The 15635-nt window shown below is 30.8% G+C and overlaps 2 protein-coding genes and 1 non-coding gene across 3 annotated transcripts; all 3 read right to left on the bottom strand.

Annotated features, from left to right (window-relative positions):
- Nucleotides 1-1512: 1512 nt before the first annotated feature.
- On the bottom strand, nucleotides 1513-1595 carry Trnal-uaa (transfer RNA leucine (anticodon UAA)). Its single transcript has one exon. It is a non-coding gene; the product is annotated as a tRNA-Leu (tRNA).
- Nucleotides 1596-2177: 582 nt separating this feature from the next.
- LOC130622650 (IQ calmodulin-binding motif-containing protein 1-like) lies at nucleotides 2178-10972 on the bottom strand. Its single transcript, XM_057438138.1, has 13 exons — nucleotides 10788-10972; nucleotides 8648-8740; nucleotides 7429-7622; nucleotides 7183-7273; nucleotides 6858-6957; nucleotides 6483-6578; nucleotides 5993-6070; nucleotides 4947-5055; nucleotides 4587-4817; nucleotides 4136-4306; nucleotides 3751-3879; nucleotides 3626-3670; nucleotides 2178-3154 (listed from the first exon to the last, which is right to left on the bottom strand). Exons 1-13 carry the CDS (start codon nucleotides 10885-10887, stop codon nucleotides 2828-2830), a joined length of 1764 nt encoding a protein of 587 aa, XP_057294121.1. The 5' UTR covers nucleotides 10888-10972; the 3' UTR covers nucleotides 2178-2827.
- Nucleotides 10973-11135: 163 nt separating this feature from the next.
- Nucleotides 11136-14760, bottom strand: LOC130622655 (uncharacterized). The gene is made up of 2 exons (XM_057438144.1): nucleotides 14351-14760; nucleotides 11136-14246 (listed from the first exon to the last, which is right to left on the bottom strand). Exons 1-2 carry the CDS (start codon nucleotides 14440-14442, stop codon nucleotides 13709-13711), a joined length of 630 nt encoding a protein of 209 aa, XP_057294127.1. The 5' UTR covers nucleotides 14443-14760; the 3' UTR covers nucleotides 11136-13708.
- Between the last annotated feature and the right edge of the window lie 875 nt (nucleotides 14761-15635).

Raw genomic sequence — 15635 nt, 5'->3', positions numbered from 1 at the left:
TGTTTTAAACTTTCAACAGGATGCTTGCGTGTGATTTGTGATTTCAGAGTAAAGAAAGTAAAGAGAATAAACGTTAAGTGTCAAATGGACATTTAGTCATTCATTAGTAGAAAATAATTTTGACTGGCAGTTTTGCAAACAACACATGTGTACATTTCTTTTGTTATGTTAGGAAATATTTTTTCCAAAAAAAATAATTTTATGTTCCCTGAATATTGGGGGAAGAACGTTTGCAAAAATTAATGCTTACAGAATTTTTTTTTTAAAATGATCGGGTTCCTACATTTACGGCAAAAGGGTACCTTATTGGCGAAGGTTTTTGGCCACAAACACGAAGGCTTTTTAAATGAATAGAATATGCTATTAGATTCGAAAAATATGACTTAAGGGAAGAAATTGAGGAAGAAATTGTGGGAGAAATTTAGGTTTGCGAATAGGGCCTTTAGAACTGCGAAATTGTGAATGTGCAAATTTTTATTTAAATTGCAGAAGTAAAGGTTACTAAAAATTTACTTAAATTACTGTCTAAAAGTGAACCTTATATTTATGCTGAATTTAAAGGAAAATTGCAAAGTGTTAGGGTAAAATATAAAATTAAAAGGCTGCGAATACTGGTCCTAGTTTAAAAAAATGTGGTAATTCCGCATTCATCTGAAACAAAGTTTTTTGAAAAAAAGTAAAGCATTGATTTGCAAAGAACGGTGAACATTTTAACCAGTTGTCATCGTGTTGTTTTTCTCCCTGTAATTTATACAGTTACCTGATAAGAGAAGCTTTCCATTGGACAACTTGTTTAAATTTTACATTTACATTGGTGTTCACAAAAAGCATATAACATAAAAGAACCGTAAATGTTACAAAAGCGCGACCTAAATCTTCTATTAACATAAATCGCTTCCAATGTAAAGATTAAAAAACTCGATATGGCCCTGCATTATTGTTTTTAATTATAGTTGGTATTTTCCTTAGCAAATTAATTTTTTTATTCAAGCCCAAAACATGGATCCCATTTTTAATACTTGAAGGTTTAATACCATAGAAATTTTCGCACGAGTTAAAATTTCCGCATTTATTTTAGTGGACCCCGTTAAACCTCAGTAAGTTGTTCAATTTAATTTTCGTGCACTTGTACGGGCTTATTATTTAATTTTCGCTAAAAAATTAAAACTAACATGAATTACCGATGATATTTGATTTTATAATTAATTTTCACAACAAAACAGCCACGTTCCCTTTTTTTGGTTTTTGATAAAAAGGCAAACAAATGATATTGATCTTGTGGTGGATGTTGCAAACAATAGCGGGCGATATTCGCGTTGGAAAAAGAACGATACTTTTCAAAAACAGAATTTTTAGTAAGGTTTATTTTAAAGCGTTAAGAGACGGTTCCGCGCACCAAACTTTTTTGTCCCGAAAAAAGTTGTTTCTGGTATTTATAAACGAATTGAATTGTTTTGAAATGCAAATATTCCGTTGCAAATAATAGTGTAAAAAAAGAGAAAAGTACAATTTTGTCAGAAGTGGGGTTCGAACCCACGCGGACATTCGTCCATTGGAACTTAAGTCCAACGCCTTAACCACTCGGCCATCCTGACATGCTGCGATATGAAAGCTTAACTAAATAAATTTCCGAATTTAGTTTACAATTCGGAACAGGACTATAGGGAACGCAATAAATCAGAATAAATGGTCTGTTTACGGTATATATATGGAGATCCAGTCTAGGCCTTACATTACACATCGTTTGTACATTTTGATGAGGCTAGCACAGTTATCCTTGTGTGCAATCGAGACACGGATAAGAAAGAAATTTACACTTTTTTACGTGTCTCAAGTTAATTTTGTTAAAAAATAATTATTTGAGGAAACTAAGAAATACGAATGAATAAAAAACGTGGCGCGAAAGCATTATAGATAGAGGATGGTAGGAAATGATTAACAACAACCTGTCTTATTGAAAATTAGACCTGCTGGGATGTGTCGAGACAAATAGGATCGCGAATATTTAATACGTGGTATAATTCTTTAATTTTACTTCTATAAAATTTAAAATTAGGACATGAAAATACGAACTGCTAAATAATTTATCCCAAAAACAAAAAACAACTTTTTCAACCTATACATCAAATAAGTTTTACCTTTCTTCTTCACCAAGTTAGGTAATTATAACATAACAATTTAAAAATGAAAACAAATATATTAAACATGAGAAATAGTTAATATTCAAAATATTTTTTCAGATTTTATGTCCTTTGTTACTTTAACATGTTACAAATGTACAAGAACTAAAAAATTTAATATAAACCGAGCAGAAATCATTGTAAATTATACAGTTTCAGTCATGGATCATAATTTTTTCTTCTCAATAGTAAAGAGTTCTTTCAAGACATAATGTATAAACGTGACCCCTCTCAGTGTGGTTAAGAGCACTGGTTTTAAAAGGATAATTCAACTGTGAATACTTGGTTCATCAAAATTGTTTAATTGAGAAAATTTAATATTTTGGAATAATTTTTTTGTTAGTAAATAACAATATATCATATATTTCGTGTAGATTGGCCAATCAAAGTGCGAGAAAAATTCAATCATATGATAATACCAATTATCGAAGTCATATCAAATTTTTTGCACGAGCCGGCAAGTATTTCAATTAAGTTTTTAAAACATAATTACCATTTTAACGAAGACGTATTCATACAAACAAATCAGTAGCTTGTATAATAATGATCTACAAACATTAAAACAGATGATACATTGCATGAACTATGCTTGTAATATGAAATTTAAATAATATTCAAGTAATATATTAGAAATCACAACGGAAGTATCAAAATAATTTTTCATTCTCTAGTAAGTATTCAGTTTCATATGGCAAACGTTCTTCATGCTCTTCACCACCGGAGTCGATTTTTTTCCACCAGGGCTTTTGCAATTCGTTCATCGTATCTAAATGTTTTTCCCGCGCAGCTACCATTATGGGCGTAGAATGGGAAACATACTGTTCTAAATTAATCGACTCGACGTTGTTTAGTGATGGTAAAATAGACATCTGACGTGTTTGGATAGATAGTTGTGCCAGCAATGCTTTTTTGTGTTCGTCGTGACGTCGATTTTTTCTTAAAGTCATCACATGTGCATTTAACATTCCAAACGCCTGCAAACAAAAATTTTACAAATATAAATTCATTCGTGACATCAACATGTTTCAATATATCTGTCACAACGTAACGGAAGCAACGAAATATCAACCCAATGAAAAACAGAGTAAACAGATTTAATTTTTTTTTTCTGCAGAGCCTTCACGTATTCATGGAGATTGAAAAAAACTAAGAAGCATTTTGGACAGATCTGACAGAGAGCATTAGGCTGACGTCATTACCTAAACCAGGAAGGGGCTGGTTTATCAATGTTGTGCTCAAGGAGAAAACTCTTTTTTCTAGCAAGCATGCGAAGTAGCATACGAAAAGAACATTATAAACCTTCAAATTTGCGTTAAGTCAAGCAGTAAAAATCAGGTTAAACATCAAAAATTGAAATATTCTATTCAGCTACATTTTATCTTGAATTAAGTCATTGTGAACCAAGTCACAACATCAAATACTCAAAGTGATTAAAACTAACTAACTTTCTCATGAAGTTCATTCAAGTCTTTATCACTACGTGCTGTTGTCTAAAGAGTAAAATGAAATAATCACTTTGCATTTAGAGGGACTATTTGCCAATAAAGCACACAAGATGATACAAACATACAGGAAATCTTTCTCGAATGTTAGAGATGACACTTTGCAATTGCACTTTCCGCTCGTCTGTTAAACCAGACGGTATAAGATCTACCAATGCGTCTTTCTGTTTTCTTCGATATCCCAACCATTTGCGTACCTTAAAGTAAAAACACATACAGTGATTGATCAAAACATGATCATGTCGCATTCAGATTTTTGTTTCGTAGTGCAACCTGTCATTAAAACCAGTCCTGCAGTAATTTTTTTACAAAGCATAATGCGACAATTTGGTAAAGATAAATCACTAAGTAAATAACAAAAAATTTAGTAAATCATAAAAAATATAAGGGGAAACGAAAAAATACACTTTTTTCCCCATCCCCCTCCTACTTGCAGGAAAATATAGAAGCTACCTGTCTCTGTATCACTGCAGCAGCTTTAAATCTTTTTAATTCAGGTTTATGTGTCTTCACCAACATTCGTGCACGGTAACCTCTCCATGCTGCTTGTAATTTTGTAGCCGATCTTTCCTCAAGTTCGTTAAAAAATTTGGTAACAGTTTTAGCAGGAATATTCTCAATTATCTAAAAAATGAAAAGTTTAGTTAAATTTGTAATTTTAGAGGCAGTAAATACGGCGTATAATCTTACATAAAAATTCTCTCACTGTCAAAAGTTGAAAAACAAACTGACTGCACGTATAAATGAGAGAATGAATAAAATGTTGTTATGGTTTTCCTTTCATAATAATGGTCGAGTTCAGTCCTTTGTTATGAAAATATTCATGGACCGTAATGTTACAACGGCCTAATGATTTGTAATCACAGGGAAAATTATCAGAATATAAATACATATAAAAGTGTACTTTTAACTGTTTCGTTCTTGAACCAACAAATTCCTTTCTGCGATTAGACTCCGCATAATCATGCTTCAGTTTTTCCAACTGTTGTTTTTCTTTTAATCTCGCCTGCTTCTTCTTCTTTAGACGGTAGTGCCTTTGAAATGATGATATTGCGGCTGCAGCTCGCTTCAAGCGTTCGCGAAGAAGATACCCACGATAAACAGACTGAATCATAATGGCGGCATTGTTGAATTTCTAAAATAGAAAGACACCAATTTAAGCAATAATAAGCAATTTCGCAAAAACACACACACACACAAATAAACAAACATAAACATATAATAATAGACCAACAAAATGTAAAGAAATTGAAAACCAACTCACAGTGGAAGCTACTTGATATTCAGATTGTGAATCCAAAATTTTCACAAGGCGATTTAGATCAAAGTCGAAGCCTTGATTTTTCCATTTGTTTAAATAAATCTTGAAACCACTAGAATTTAAATTTTTATGAATTTGTTAAAAATGCTCAAAATCCTTTCTATATAATTCCCTTGTAAGTGAGAACGGTTAAGCTCAGTTTCGTAGTGTAATGATACGGAAAATTATGAAGGATGAGACATGGTTTTGGGTTGGGACAATTGAAAACACAGTATAGAAGCATTCATACTATTCTATGATGACTGAGTTCTCTAACAAGAGGATAAAAATTATTGGAATTTGGAGGCAAAAAAATTTGATTTTGCATCTAAAATATTAATGTTCTGAGCTCCCAAAAGGTGTCTTTTTTTCTTTGAAATAAATTGTTAAGATTTTATAATAGTGTAAAGAGGAAAAAATTCAACGGAGAGGCACAAAAATCTACTTGTCGACAAAAATTTTGAACTAGATTTAAATTTTCTAAATTTTGAACCTTAAAAAGCAAAACCGAGACCGTTTTAGTACTTAAGTAAATTTGAATACCATTTCAAATGCCAATTTGAAACAGGTGTTCAATAATCTGTTACGTCTTCCCAGTTTATTATTTTATAACAAAAAATAAAACTACTCGATAGGAAAATTATCTGGCTTTCAGAAAATGTGTACCTTTATTTTGCAGTCTACAAAACATAAATCAATATTATTCTCAGCACGGGTAAAAAGGTGTTTCTTGTACCCTAAGCCTTACGTCATCCCTGTCTAACATTTTGATATCGAAAGGAGGTGATAATTAAGCTTTATACTATCATAGTTCAATGGTTATAAGCAATGATTAGTCTTTATGCGATAGTGTCGACAAAATACAAAACACCATGTTCTATTTTTCTTTTGGGTGAATAATTTTTTTGTGCATTATTACTTACTCTTGCATAATTGTGGCCTTATGCAGGAGGTTGTATAATTATGAAAAAAGCTGCAAAAAACTATGATAACACACTCTTAACACGAACCGGTAACGTTTTGAAGAAAGCAACTCCAACAACGGAGGGTGTACATCCATAACTGTTAGAAGTAATGACACAGATACTCTAAAAATAAAAATAAACAAATAAATATAAACACTATTTTAGAACGTATTATCCACAGATTATGTTCAGCCTGGGAGAACTCCAAATCTTATACAGCTAACCAGAACAATTAAAGGCTTTTGTAAAAAAAATCCAAAGTGTTACAGTAACAGAAATTTGTGCCCGATCTCCACTAGGTCGAATATGTTGAACAAGTTCTGAATTGCCAGTTCTACTCTTTTCCACTGGACTTTAAATTTAAGGGTATAAAAAAGATGACAAAAATAAGGCCGAGACACACAATTTTCTTCATCTGCACTTACAAAAAGCTGAAGATAAATGAAAACTAAAAAATTAATCTTTCATAAATTTACGATTTTTTAATGTTTACGTTGTCTGTGATTTCTCTTTACGTATGGAAGCACAAACTTACTGAGCTAACTGCGGAGATTCTGTGGATGATATTTTGTAAGCCAACTCATCCACAGTACTGTGCGAACGACTTTCGACAACATGATCCAAAACATTCCTGAATAAAAAAGATCGGAAAAAGAACAATAAAAGGTAAAAAAAATCCAGAATTATAAGCAACTAAATAGCGAGGGTTGGATTTGTGTGAAATCTAAACAACCTGAAAATTGATAATCTGACAGGCAACCTACAAAAACGTTCCATAAAAAGAACTTTGAAAATCTTAAATAATAGACATCAAATTTTTAGCAACCTTGAGCATAAATCTGAAGAGGTTAAAAATAAAAAATAGACTAGCTTATATATAAATTAATAAAATATTAAAATTACAAAAGACCTGTTGATGACAAGAATGTTCTTCAACAAAGCCAAACAAAACAGTGCAAGTTTTTCATCTTCAGTCATTAGTAGTTGCATAAAATGTTTTGAGGACAGGACTAAAGATAAAAAATAAAAGCAAATAAACTTAATTAGTTGTAGATAAATTAAAACATTGTTTTTTCTTATATAAGCAAACACATTTTTGGGCTAGACATTATGTTGCTAATGCTGAATGGTCTTTTTGATTCTCACGATGCTTTATTGGTTGCTTAGTACCTACTTGTTGTTATCGACTGGCAGTACTGACATTGTAAACCCTACTTGCAAACATGAATATTTACCTGTAATTGTAGTGAATACGTAGTGTTCCATTACTTTCTTTAAAGATGTTGCCATTAGTGTTAAATTATCCAAGGCATTGGCTTTAAACAGCTAATCAGAAATTAAAAAAATTAAAAATGGTAAAAAAAAAAATTCGAACAATTATAAAAAGTCTACAAAAACAATTCTCCTGAATTATTGTAAAAAATGACATATTTCCACACAGAAAAATTTAATTTAACTTAAAAATGGAAATATAAACTGACCTTTTCAGCTTTATTATATTCATTTACAATTTTACTCATTACTTGCAACATTGTGTACGTAAGATTTGGAAGGAATTGCTTTTTCAAATTTTCTAAATCTGACGTTGCTCCGATACAACACTCGACTGCGATGGATGATAACTGGCATGCGGTAAGCCATGATCCAGAAATTCGATTGAAGTCCTGTTTTAAGGCTGAATATAAAAATAAAGACTTAAAAAAACAGCAACACTGTGTGGAACCAAAACATTTCCCCTCTTTTTTAGAAAAGATAAAATTAAAGGAAAACTTATACGTTATGTAGTTCTCTTTGGTTAAAAGTTTAGGAGGAGTTATTTATCAGCCACATCATATTTTACCTAAATAAATTATCACCCAGAGATATAGGAGGAGAACATAGTGTAAAATACCTTAATAATGGGGAAAAAGAGAAAAGTGACTAATTTGGAAGATGGAGTGATTAAAGTTTAATAACTTTCTCTGAGTACTTTTACCTATACTACGAATCTCCTGAGAACTTTACTACCAGCCTAAGTTTCATTGAAATGTCCATTTTTTGTTACTACTTAAAATCAATCGACTAGTTTTCATATTAACTAATAAGGTTTGATGATTACAGGAGTAGGAAAGATACAAAGGAAGGAAATACACAGCTATGTTTTCTTTCTAAAGAATCCGAAATTTTTCTCTCCACCCGAAGCCCAACTTTAGCCAAGGAAAGCAAATATAATGGTGAATCCGAAATTTTTCTCTCCACCCGAAACCCAACTTTAGTCAAGGAAAGCAAATATAGTGGTGAATCCGAAATTTTTCTCTCCACCCGAAACCCAACCTTAGTCAAGGAAAGCAAATATAATGGTGAATCCGAAATTTTTCTCTCCACCCGAAACCCAACTTTAGTCAAGGAAAGCAAATATAAAGGTGAATCCGAAATTTTTCTCTCCACCCGAAACTCAACTTTAGTCAAGGAAAGCAAATATGATGGTGAATAACGCTTTTCCTGACCAAAAATTTTTATATCCTCTCTCTGAACAGGACCAAAGGGAAAAATAAACTTTCTTATACCAATAGTCGTCTCATACAAAATAATTGTCAATTAAAGTAACATAAATATTAGTTTTTTAGTTCATGTTCCCATTTTAGACCCAAAACGAGATGATATTCTTATGTCATTTCAAATGTAGATGTCACTCGATTTTAAAAATACAAATGTGTATACCTGTCACAATCATCCCAGGAAATTCATACTTCCAAAGTTCAGATATTAATGCTAAATACCGTTTGGAATCATTCTTCTCAAGTAGGATTATGTCTTGAAAAAAATAAAATTACACTTTAAAACATGTAAATTAAAACAAAAAAACGTGTAAATAGGTAACAAAAAGTACTATACTTTAATAAACTAAAAATAAAATCCGCAATATGTATTATTTTTGCCCGTCATAATCGAGGTCCGATCGGGGCGAAACATTCTCTGTTGAGAATGAAAAATACGAATGTGCTATGATAGATTCAACTATGTACACACATCATCTGGTCAATCTATCTGAGTTCATCACTAACATAAAAATAAAATGTTTGCCTGATTAAACCACACAAAAATATATTATATTTATAAAGCCTTGATTTAATGCAGGTTAAGGTGAAGGTATATCTTTTGAGCATGGTTTTTTAAATCGCAAATTTTTCAGCGATAGTTAATCAAAGTTTATTCATTCATACATCACCAAAAAGCATTTTCAACCACCTATCAAATGGTACAAAAATAATTTGAAACTCGTGAAATGTACAGAGACACTTCTAAAACACCCCCGCCTTCAAAAAAGTGAACAAAACTACTTCGTTTCCAAATCTCATTCGATGTTCTATAGAATCGTGAAAGATGTATGTAAAAATGATTTTTTAATTATTTTCCAAAAAGTCCCCAAAGTTACTTTTTCTAAAAAAGCCATTTTTTAACCGAAACTTTCGCCTTTAAGATGTAATATCTAGAGAATCGTTGATTTTTTAAAAATAAAAAAAAATCGCTTTTAGATAAACACGTTGGCTACAGCTTAGTAGCACTCTCCCTTGTAGATCTTCTGTAGTTTTGTAAAAGAGATTTGAAATGATGATTTGAAGATGGTATACGAAAAAAACACTACGAAAAAGTTTTTTAAAATATCACACCTTTCAGGCATACTCATAATGATGGTGATACTTTCACACTTCCGTGGCGATGAAGTCAATATTCCCCTTCGAAAAATAAATAAATAGTTTCACCATTGGGAAGATCATTGTTTCTTTTATAAATCGCTATTAAAAAAATAATTGATTTTTTGATACAATAAAGGTATACCGTCACCATAATTTTCAGTGCCCGTAATCATAACAATGTCTTAGAATAAAAATAAAAAAGAATAAAAGTGCCAAAAATAATCATATTTTACTTTAAACCATCCATATAATCTGTTTACTTCCCATTAAGCCTAATAATAAGCATTTTGAGACACAAAAAAATTTAAAAGTTTTTTATAAAACAGAATTGATAAAAAGATAATTGGAGCTGGACTATTATCAGCTCCAATTATCCTTCAGGTTGTCAAATAAACTTTTTGGTGAAATGTAACTATACATGTCTTAAGAACCAGTAAAATTTAACCTGAGGCTGGCTTTTCTCGCTTTTTAAGCATATTTCTGATACATTTATTTTGCCCCTTTTAAAAATTTTGTTCAAAACAGTAAGAACACACTTCTTGAGAATTCAACTTGATTTTGTATTACGGGCTTTTTTCTTTCTCATTTCTCTAAAATGCATGTGATTATATGAAAAAAATAATGTTTTTATGGTATAATAGAGCTGAATTTTCATCAGTAACATGAGAGAGAATTGGTGTTCTTTACTGGAGACAGAAAGAAAATATAATACTTTAAATGGCTTACATTTTACGGCATAATTTAAACTTGAGTAGCTATTATTGAAAACAACGACATGAACTTGAGGCTGTTCTTATGTTGGTCATGTGTTTTTGCAAAATCTGAGGCTCAAGTTCTTATAAAGAAAAGTACAATGACCCCCCTTTCTCATACCAGTTTCAAAATTCATTTAAAAAAAAATCTGAATCCTTCACAAAACACATGGTTCATTTGATGTTCAATTTCATCATGGTCAGTTCGCATAATCTTAACGTCTTAAGTAAAGGGGACAAACAAATTTGTTTATGGTCCTATAATTATATCGTATTTTTCAAACATCTTTTGCATAGGTTCGAATTAATTTGTGCACACTTTTGCACCACCTAATGTAAGGTCACGATAGACTTTATTGAATCATATAAAGTTAGTATCAAGGTTTAGAAGAAATAGATTTAAATTTTTACCTTGAGTTTTAAGTAGCAGCACAGGAATACTTTCATTGTCTGCTTCTGATATTGCAGATGCTAAATGCACAACCTGATTATTAATAGGCACAACATCCATTTATCAAAACATTTAGTATTTTACATCTGAAAAAAAGCATAATTATACACAATTTTAAAACAGTATACCATGAAAGGCTGACCCACAGAAATTTTTTTTCAAGATTGTATTTTTCAGAAGATTACGTTATAGCAGATCCTGTTTAAATATGATCAATTTTTCAGCAGAATCACTGATTCAACAGTAACATGAAACTAACCCTGCTGTATCCATATAGTTTGTAACAGAAAGTTTTAACGTCCTTAAAGGATTCCAGCCTAACAGCTGGGTATTCTTTCCTCTGATAGTAACTGAATAATATACGTTACCTGCTAGAGATGTGTATAGCATTGCTCTAACATGCTTGTCTGCTGCACAAATTGACAGTCAGTAGATAGCTTCAAACAGTTTGACAACACTGCACAGAAAGTGGTACTGAGTACAGACTCAACTTTGTAATTAAAGGTATATGTGCTACTATTATATACATCGTCTTCAAAAAAATTCACTCATTGTAATGATATAGCCTGAAAAAATTGAACCTCCAAAATTGATATTTCTCAAGGTTGTTTTAAAAAAATATTATTTTGGTTTTCCCACTACAAAAATGACTATTTTCTCTATGTGAAAATATTGTGAAGTGTTCAAACATACCTTTGTGGAATACACACAGGCTTTCTTTTGTTTTCAAAATTAGAGATAAATAGTTTTCTCTTTTCCATAGATTACTTGTCGAAACTGAGTAGGTCCTGCAACTTAAATTTTAGGAAAAATTAATCTAAAAGTTCAAGTTCTATTTCTAACTTAAACAAAAATACTGCTTTAAATTTTATTGAAGAAAGAATGTTAGTCTCTTTAAAATACAACAGTTTTCAGTAAAAGATTAAAACTTTAAAAACTAATTCACACAAAATGAAACTTTAATCCAATTATGAGAAAATTCATTGTGTGTAACATTACACAGGTTTGGAGGTAGAAGGCAAGACAAAAACAGTTATACATTTTTCTACTTTTTTTTTTCAATAACTAGTGTTGATACATTTATTTTTGTTTATTATTCAATAAAATATACAATCATTTTTACATTAAGCAAAAGAAGAGAAACAAAATTTTTAAAGTTGAATTTAAAAACTAAAAACTGAGATTAAACTAATATTATAAATCTCTAATAAATGCCTCTTGACAAAATAACCTAAGGGAAAGGTTGGTGATTTTTAAGATTTGTTTGTAGTTTTCAGATGACTAGAGATTACACAGGATTACAGTCATTTAAAAACAAGATGGAACATTTTTAAATAACATTGTATTGCTACATAAATTACTTTATTTTTGCATGAATATGATAAAAAGTTACAAATCACTTTTATAAGCTTTAAAAATAATTATTTTACAGGCTTAAAAAGTACCTTAAATTTTTTTTCTACTTAATCGTGATATTCAAATTAAGTAATATAAAAAGATGGAATTAATTTCTCGGATATATGGTCTGCACAAATTATATCTCATTTTACACAAATGTAAAATGAGATATAATTTAGTAAAGTTTCAAAATAATGGATTCTGTTTTCTTTTCGCAACATGCTTATTGGCAGGTACTTGACAGGTTCCTTGTAAGCTAAGAAATTCTTGATATACATATAATATATAATAAAACATCAAATAAATATTGGGCAATTCCAATTTAATTAGTTGTTCTACGGGCAAAGTTGATAGTAACTTACAGTCTGTCAACAAAATAAAAATAATTTTATTGAGAATGTATAGTCGGAACAACAAAAAAATAATAAAAAATAACAATGGAGGAGGGTGTTACAACAACAATTTTTTTATGTATTTTCGAATAATAATAATTTGTCTCACTAAAAAATATGTAACTAGTTCTCAAGGTGAAAAGATAAAAATACTTGCATGATCAAAAACTTGTTTTTAAAAGTTATGCAGCAATAATTTTTCTTGTGTTGTTTTGAAAGTTATACAGCAAGAATTATTCTTGTGCTGTTTTAAAAGTTGTATAGAATATACTTGTATTGTTTTGAAATATATGCAGCAAGTTATACTTGCGCTGTTTGGAAACTTATACAGCAAGTTATTCTTCTCCTACTTAAAATAATAAAACAAACAATTTTAGTGTTCTTTTAATGTTTTTTGCGCAGTTTTATAGGAAAATCTAATTTAAGTGCAAATTCTTTTTCGGACTATGGTTGTTTAGTTGAGAATATTTGAAGTCTTTCACAGCGTTAAAATCTTTTTTTAAATTTATAACGGAGGAGGGTGTTACGACAAGGGTATTCTATCTTGTTTTAATTATTTTTCCTAAATGGTATTGACCAAACTCTTGCTGTATTACAGTTTAGCTAGCGTAATTTTAAACAAATATATTAATCATAACGATGGAGTGTGTTATGACAATAATCTGTCTTGTTTTTCACTTGTATTATAACTATTTTAGCGAAAGTAGCTAATTTTTCTTATAAATCACATAAAAATTTAAACTTTTGTGTAACCATGTATCTATTTTTGTAATTACAAAATTAGCGCACCTCACATTTTAGTTTTCATCATCATCATTCTCGGCTTAACGTCCCCTTACCATGCTAGTTTTATTGCAACAAATTACCATGAACAAAGAATAAACTTCCAGTTGTCTTACCAATGGTGGTCCTAAAGTAACATATCTTCTATGCTCGTTATATTTTCACGAGATGGGATGAGAAATTGTTTGTGTTTTTTTTCATGTTTTTTTCTTTAAAACGTTTTTGCTTGATATTATTTTGTTTTCGTGAAAATTAGGGTCGGTCGGGCCCGTAGAATAACTAATTAAATTGGAGTCGCCTTATAGAGATTATTCATTTTTTCTGTTTGGACGACTGTTGATTGATACTGGGACTGTCTCTATGGGTGCACTTACTTCTTTATTTACAGAAACTGAATCCAACAGCAATTTGAGCTCCCATGCAAGAAAAAATGAAATAGTTGGTCCAACCCAATACACCATCACATGCTGCCAATCACTGCTATGACCTTTGCATCGAAAGGTAAACAACGTGGCCAAAACTGGATTCATCCACAGGCCAGACACATGACCATAATTCCACAGCAATGTTAGCGTGACACAGCTTCTTACCAGTGGTTTCAATACCACAGGAGTAAAAAAGTCAATCGTGGTGCAAATAAATATACCAGCAGCCTCAATACTGAAAGCATATTGCCATGTAAAGGATGGAGAAAGTGTGGAGCTGCAGACACCTTCTAATGCAACTGTGTGAAAGTCATCTTTAGACAAGGACCAAATAATTTTCGCAAAACGCTGACCAGCCAAGAGACTTATAATCTGTGTCGCAATGATGGATATCACCTCGAAAACTGAAAACAACCTTTTTCTACGGTTAGAATAAAAAATGTCCACAAATGATAAAGGGGTGCCATATAACTTCTTGTTCATAAAATAGATGTGCTTAAAAAATAGATGAATAAATCCACATACAACTGATTCCATTGAGTTTGATCCACGTTTTGAAGAGATGACAAAAAGCTCCAGCATAAAAACAGCAGATATGAAATTTCCAATGAACTCATCTACATGACGAAGCAAATGCTTATCATGTGCAGTTTTCTTTATCACCCATCGTATAACAACAGAAAATATGATTGCAATTGCAACGGATACAAAACACATGTGAATCATATTTTCTTTTAATAACTAAAAAGGCAAAAGGTACATCATATGCATAAAACAGATACAATCAGTTACAAAAGTTTGTGAGGTTTTTAAAAACAGCCCAAACATGACTTTTTTGGGATAATTTCCCTTAAAATAACCAAAATCAAATGCAAACTTGTGATTGAGCTAGAAAATGGTTAAGGTTGATCAAATTCAATAAAAAGGTAAAAAAAAAATTATGTCAGCAGCTTAAAAAGATTTTGTATATATAAAAATTAATAACAACTTCTCTTAAACCATGGTGTTTTCCCAAGAAATTACAGAATTTTATATTAATAGTTAGATCAATATTATGTACTAGCCGAGTCACACAAGTAAATGGTGAGCTACTGTTAAATGCCAGGTTGGGAGCTTAATAAGATTTGGGGATCTGCCTTAATTCCGAAATTAAGATGCGTGCAACCAAACACAAAGGTTGTAAATATTGTCTTCTGCAGGAATTTCTAAAATAAAGCACCGTGCAACCATTTTGAAGGGGAAGCATAAATAGGTAAAATCTAAATAAATAAACTCTGAATAATTTATTTTCAGGCCTGATTTATCTTATCTTTCTAATTTAAGGCCAGAGTAAAGCCATTTTTGTTGGTTTTACTTTACTTGCAGATCAACTTCTTACTAAAAATCTTTAATTTGACCACAAAAATCAATAAAAAGGTAGAAATTGAGGCTTACCTTATCAATTTTACTAAAAGTTGCCACTTATTTTCTTTAATGAAATACACACTTAAATCAAAATTTAAAAGAATTTTCGAATGTTATCAATAAGTTTATTATGTGGTTTACTTTTATTCTGGGTTGAAGAAATGTCTATATGATGGGAATGATATTAAAAATGTAGGAAAATTTTCTTGGTATACAATGAGAAAATTTATAATTACTTTGTCTGTTAAACTCTGCATATGACCTTAATCATTAAAACAAGGCATTTTCTTGGGAAGTTTATGAAAAAAATTGCTAAGAGGATAAGGTTTGTGGTTTACTCTCAGAAGGCATGTTCTTCTTTTTTATATTAAATTAACCCAATACATGGAATCGCAGTCCTGATATT

This window comes from Hydractinia symbiolongicarpus, chromosome 12, assembly GCF_029227915.1.
Source record: "Hydractinia symbiolongicarpus strain clone_291-10 chromosome 12, HSymV2.1, whole genome shotgun sequence".
Lineage (NCBI taxonomy): Eukaryota > Metazoa > Cnidaria > Hydrozoa > Anthoathecata > Hydractiniidae > Hydractinia > Hydractinia symbiolongicarpus.
This window is presented reverse-complemented; position numbering and strand designations above follow the sequence as displayed.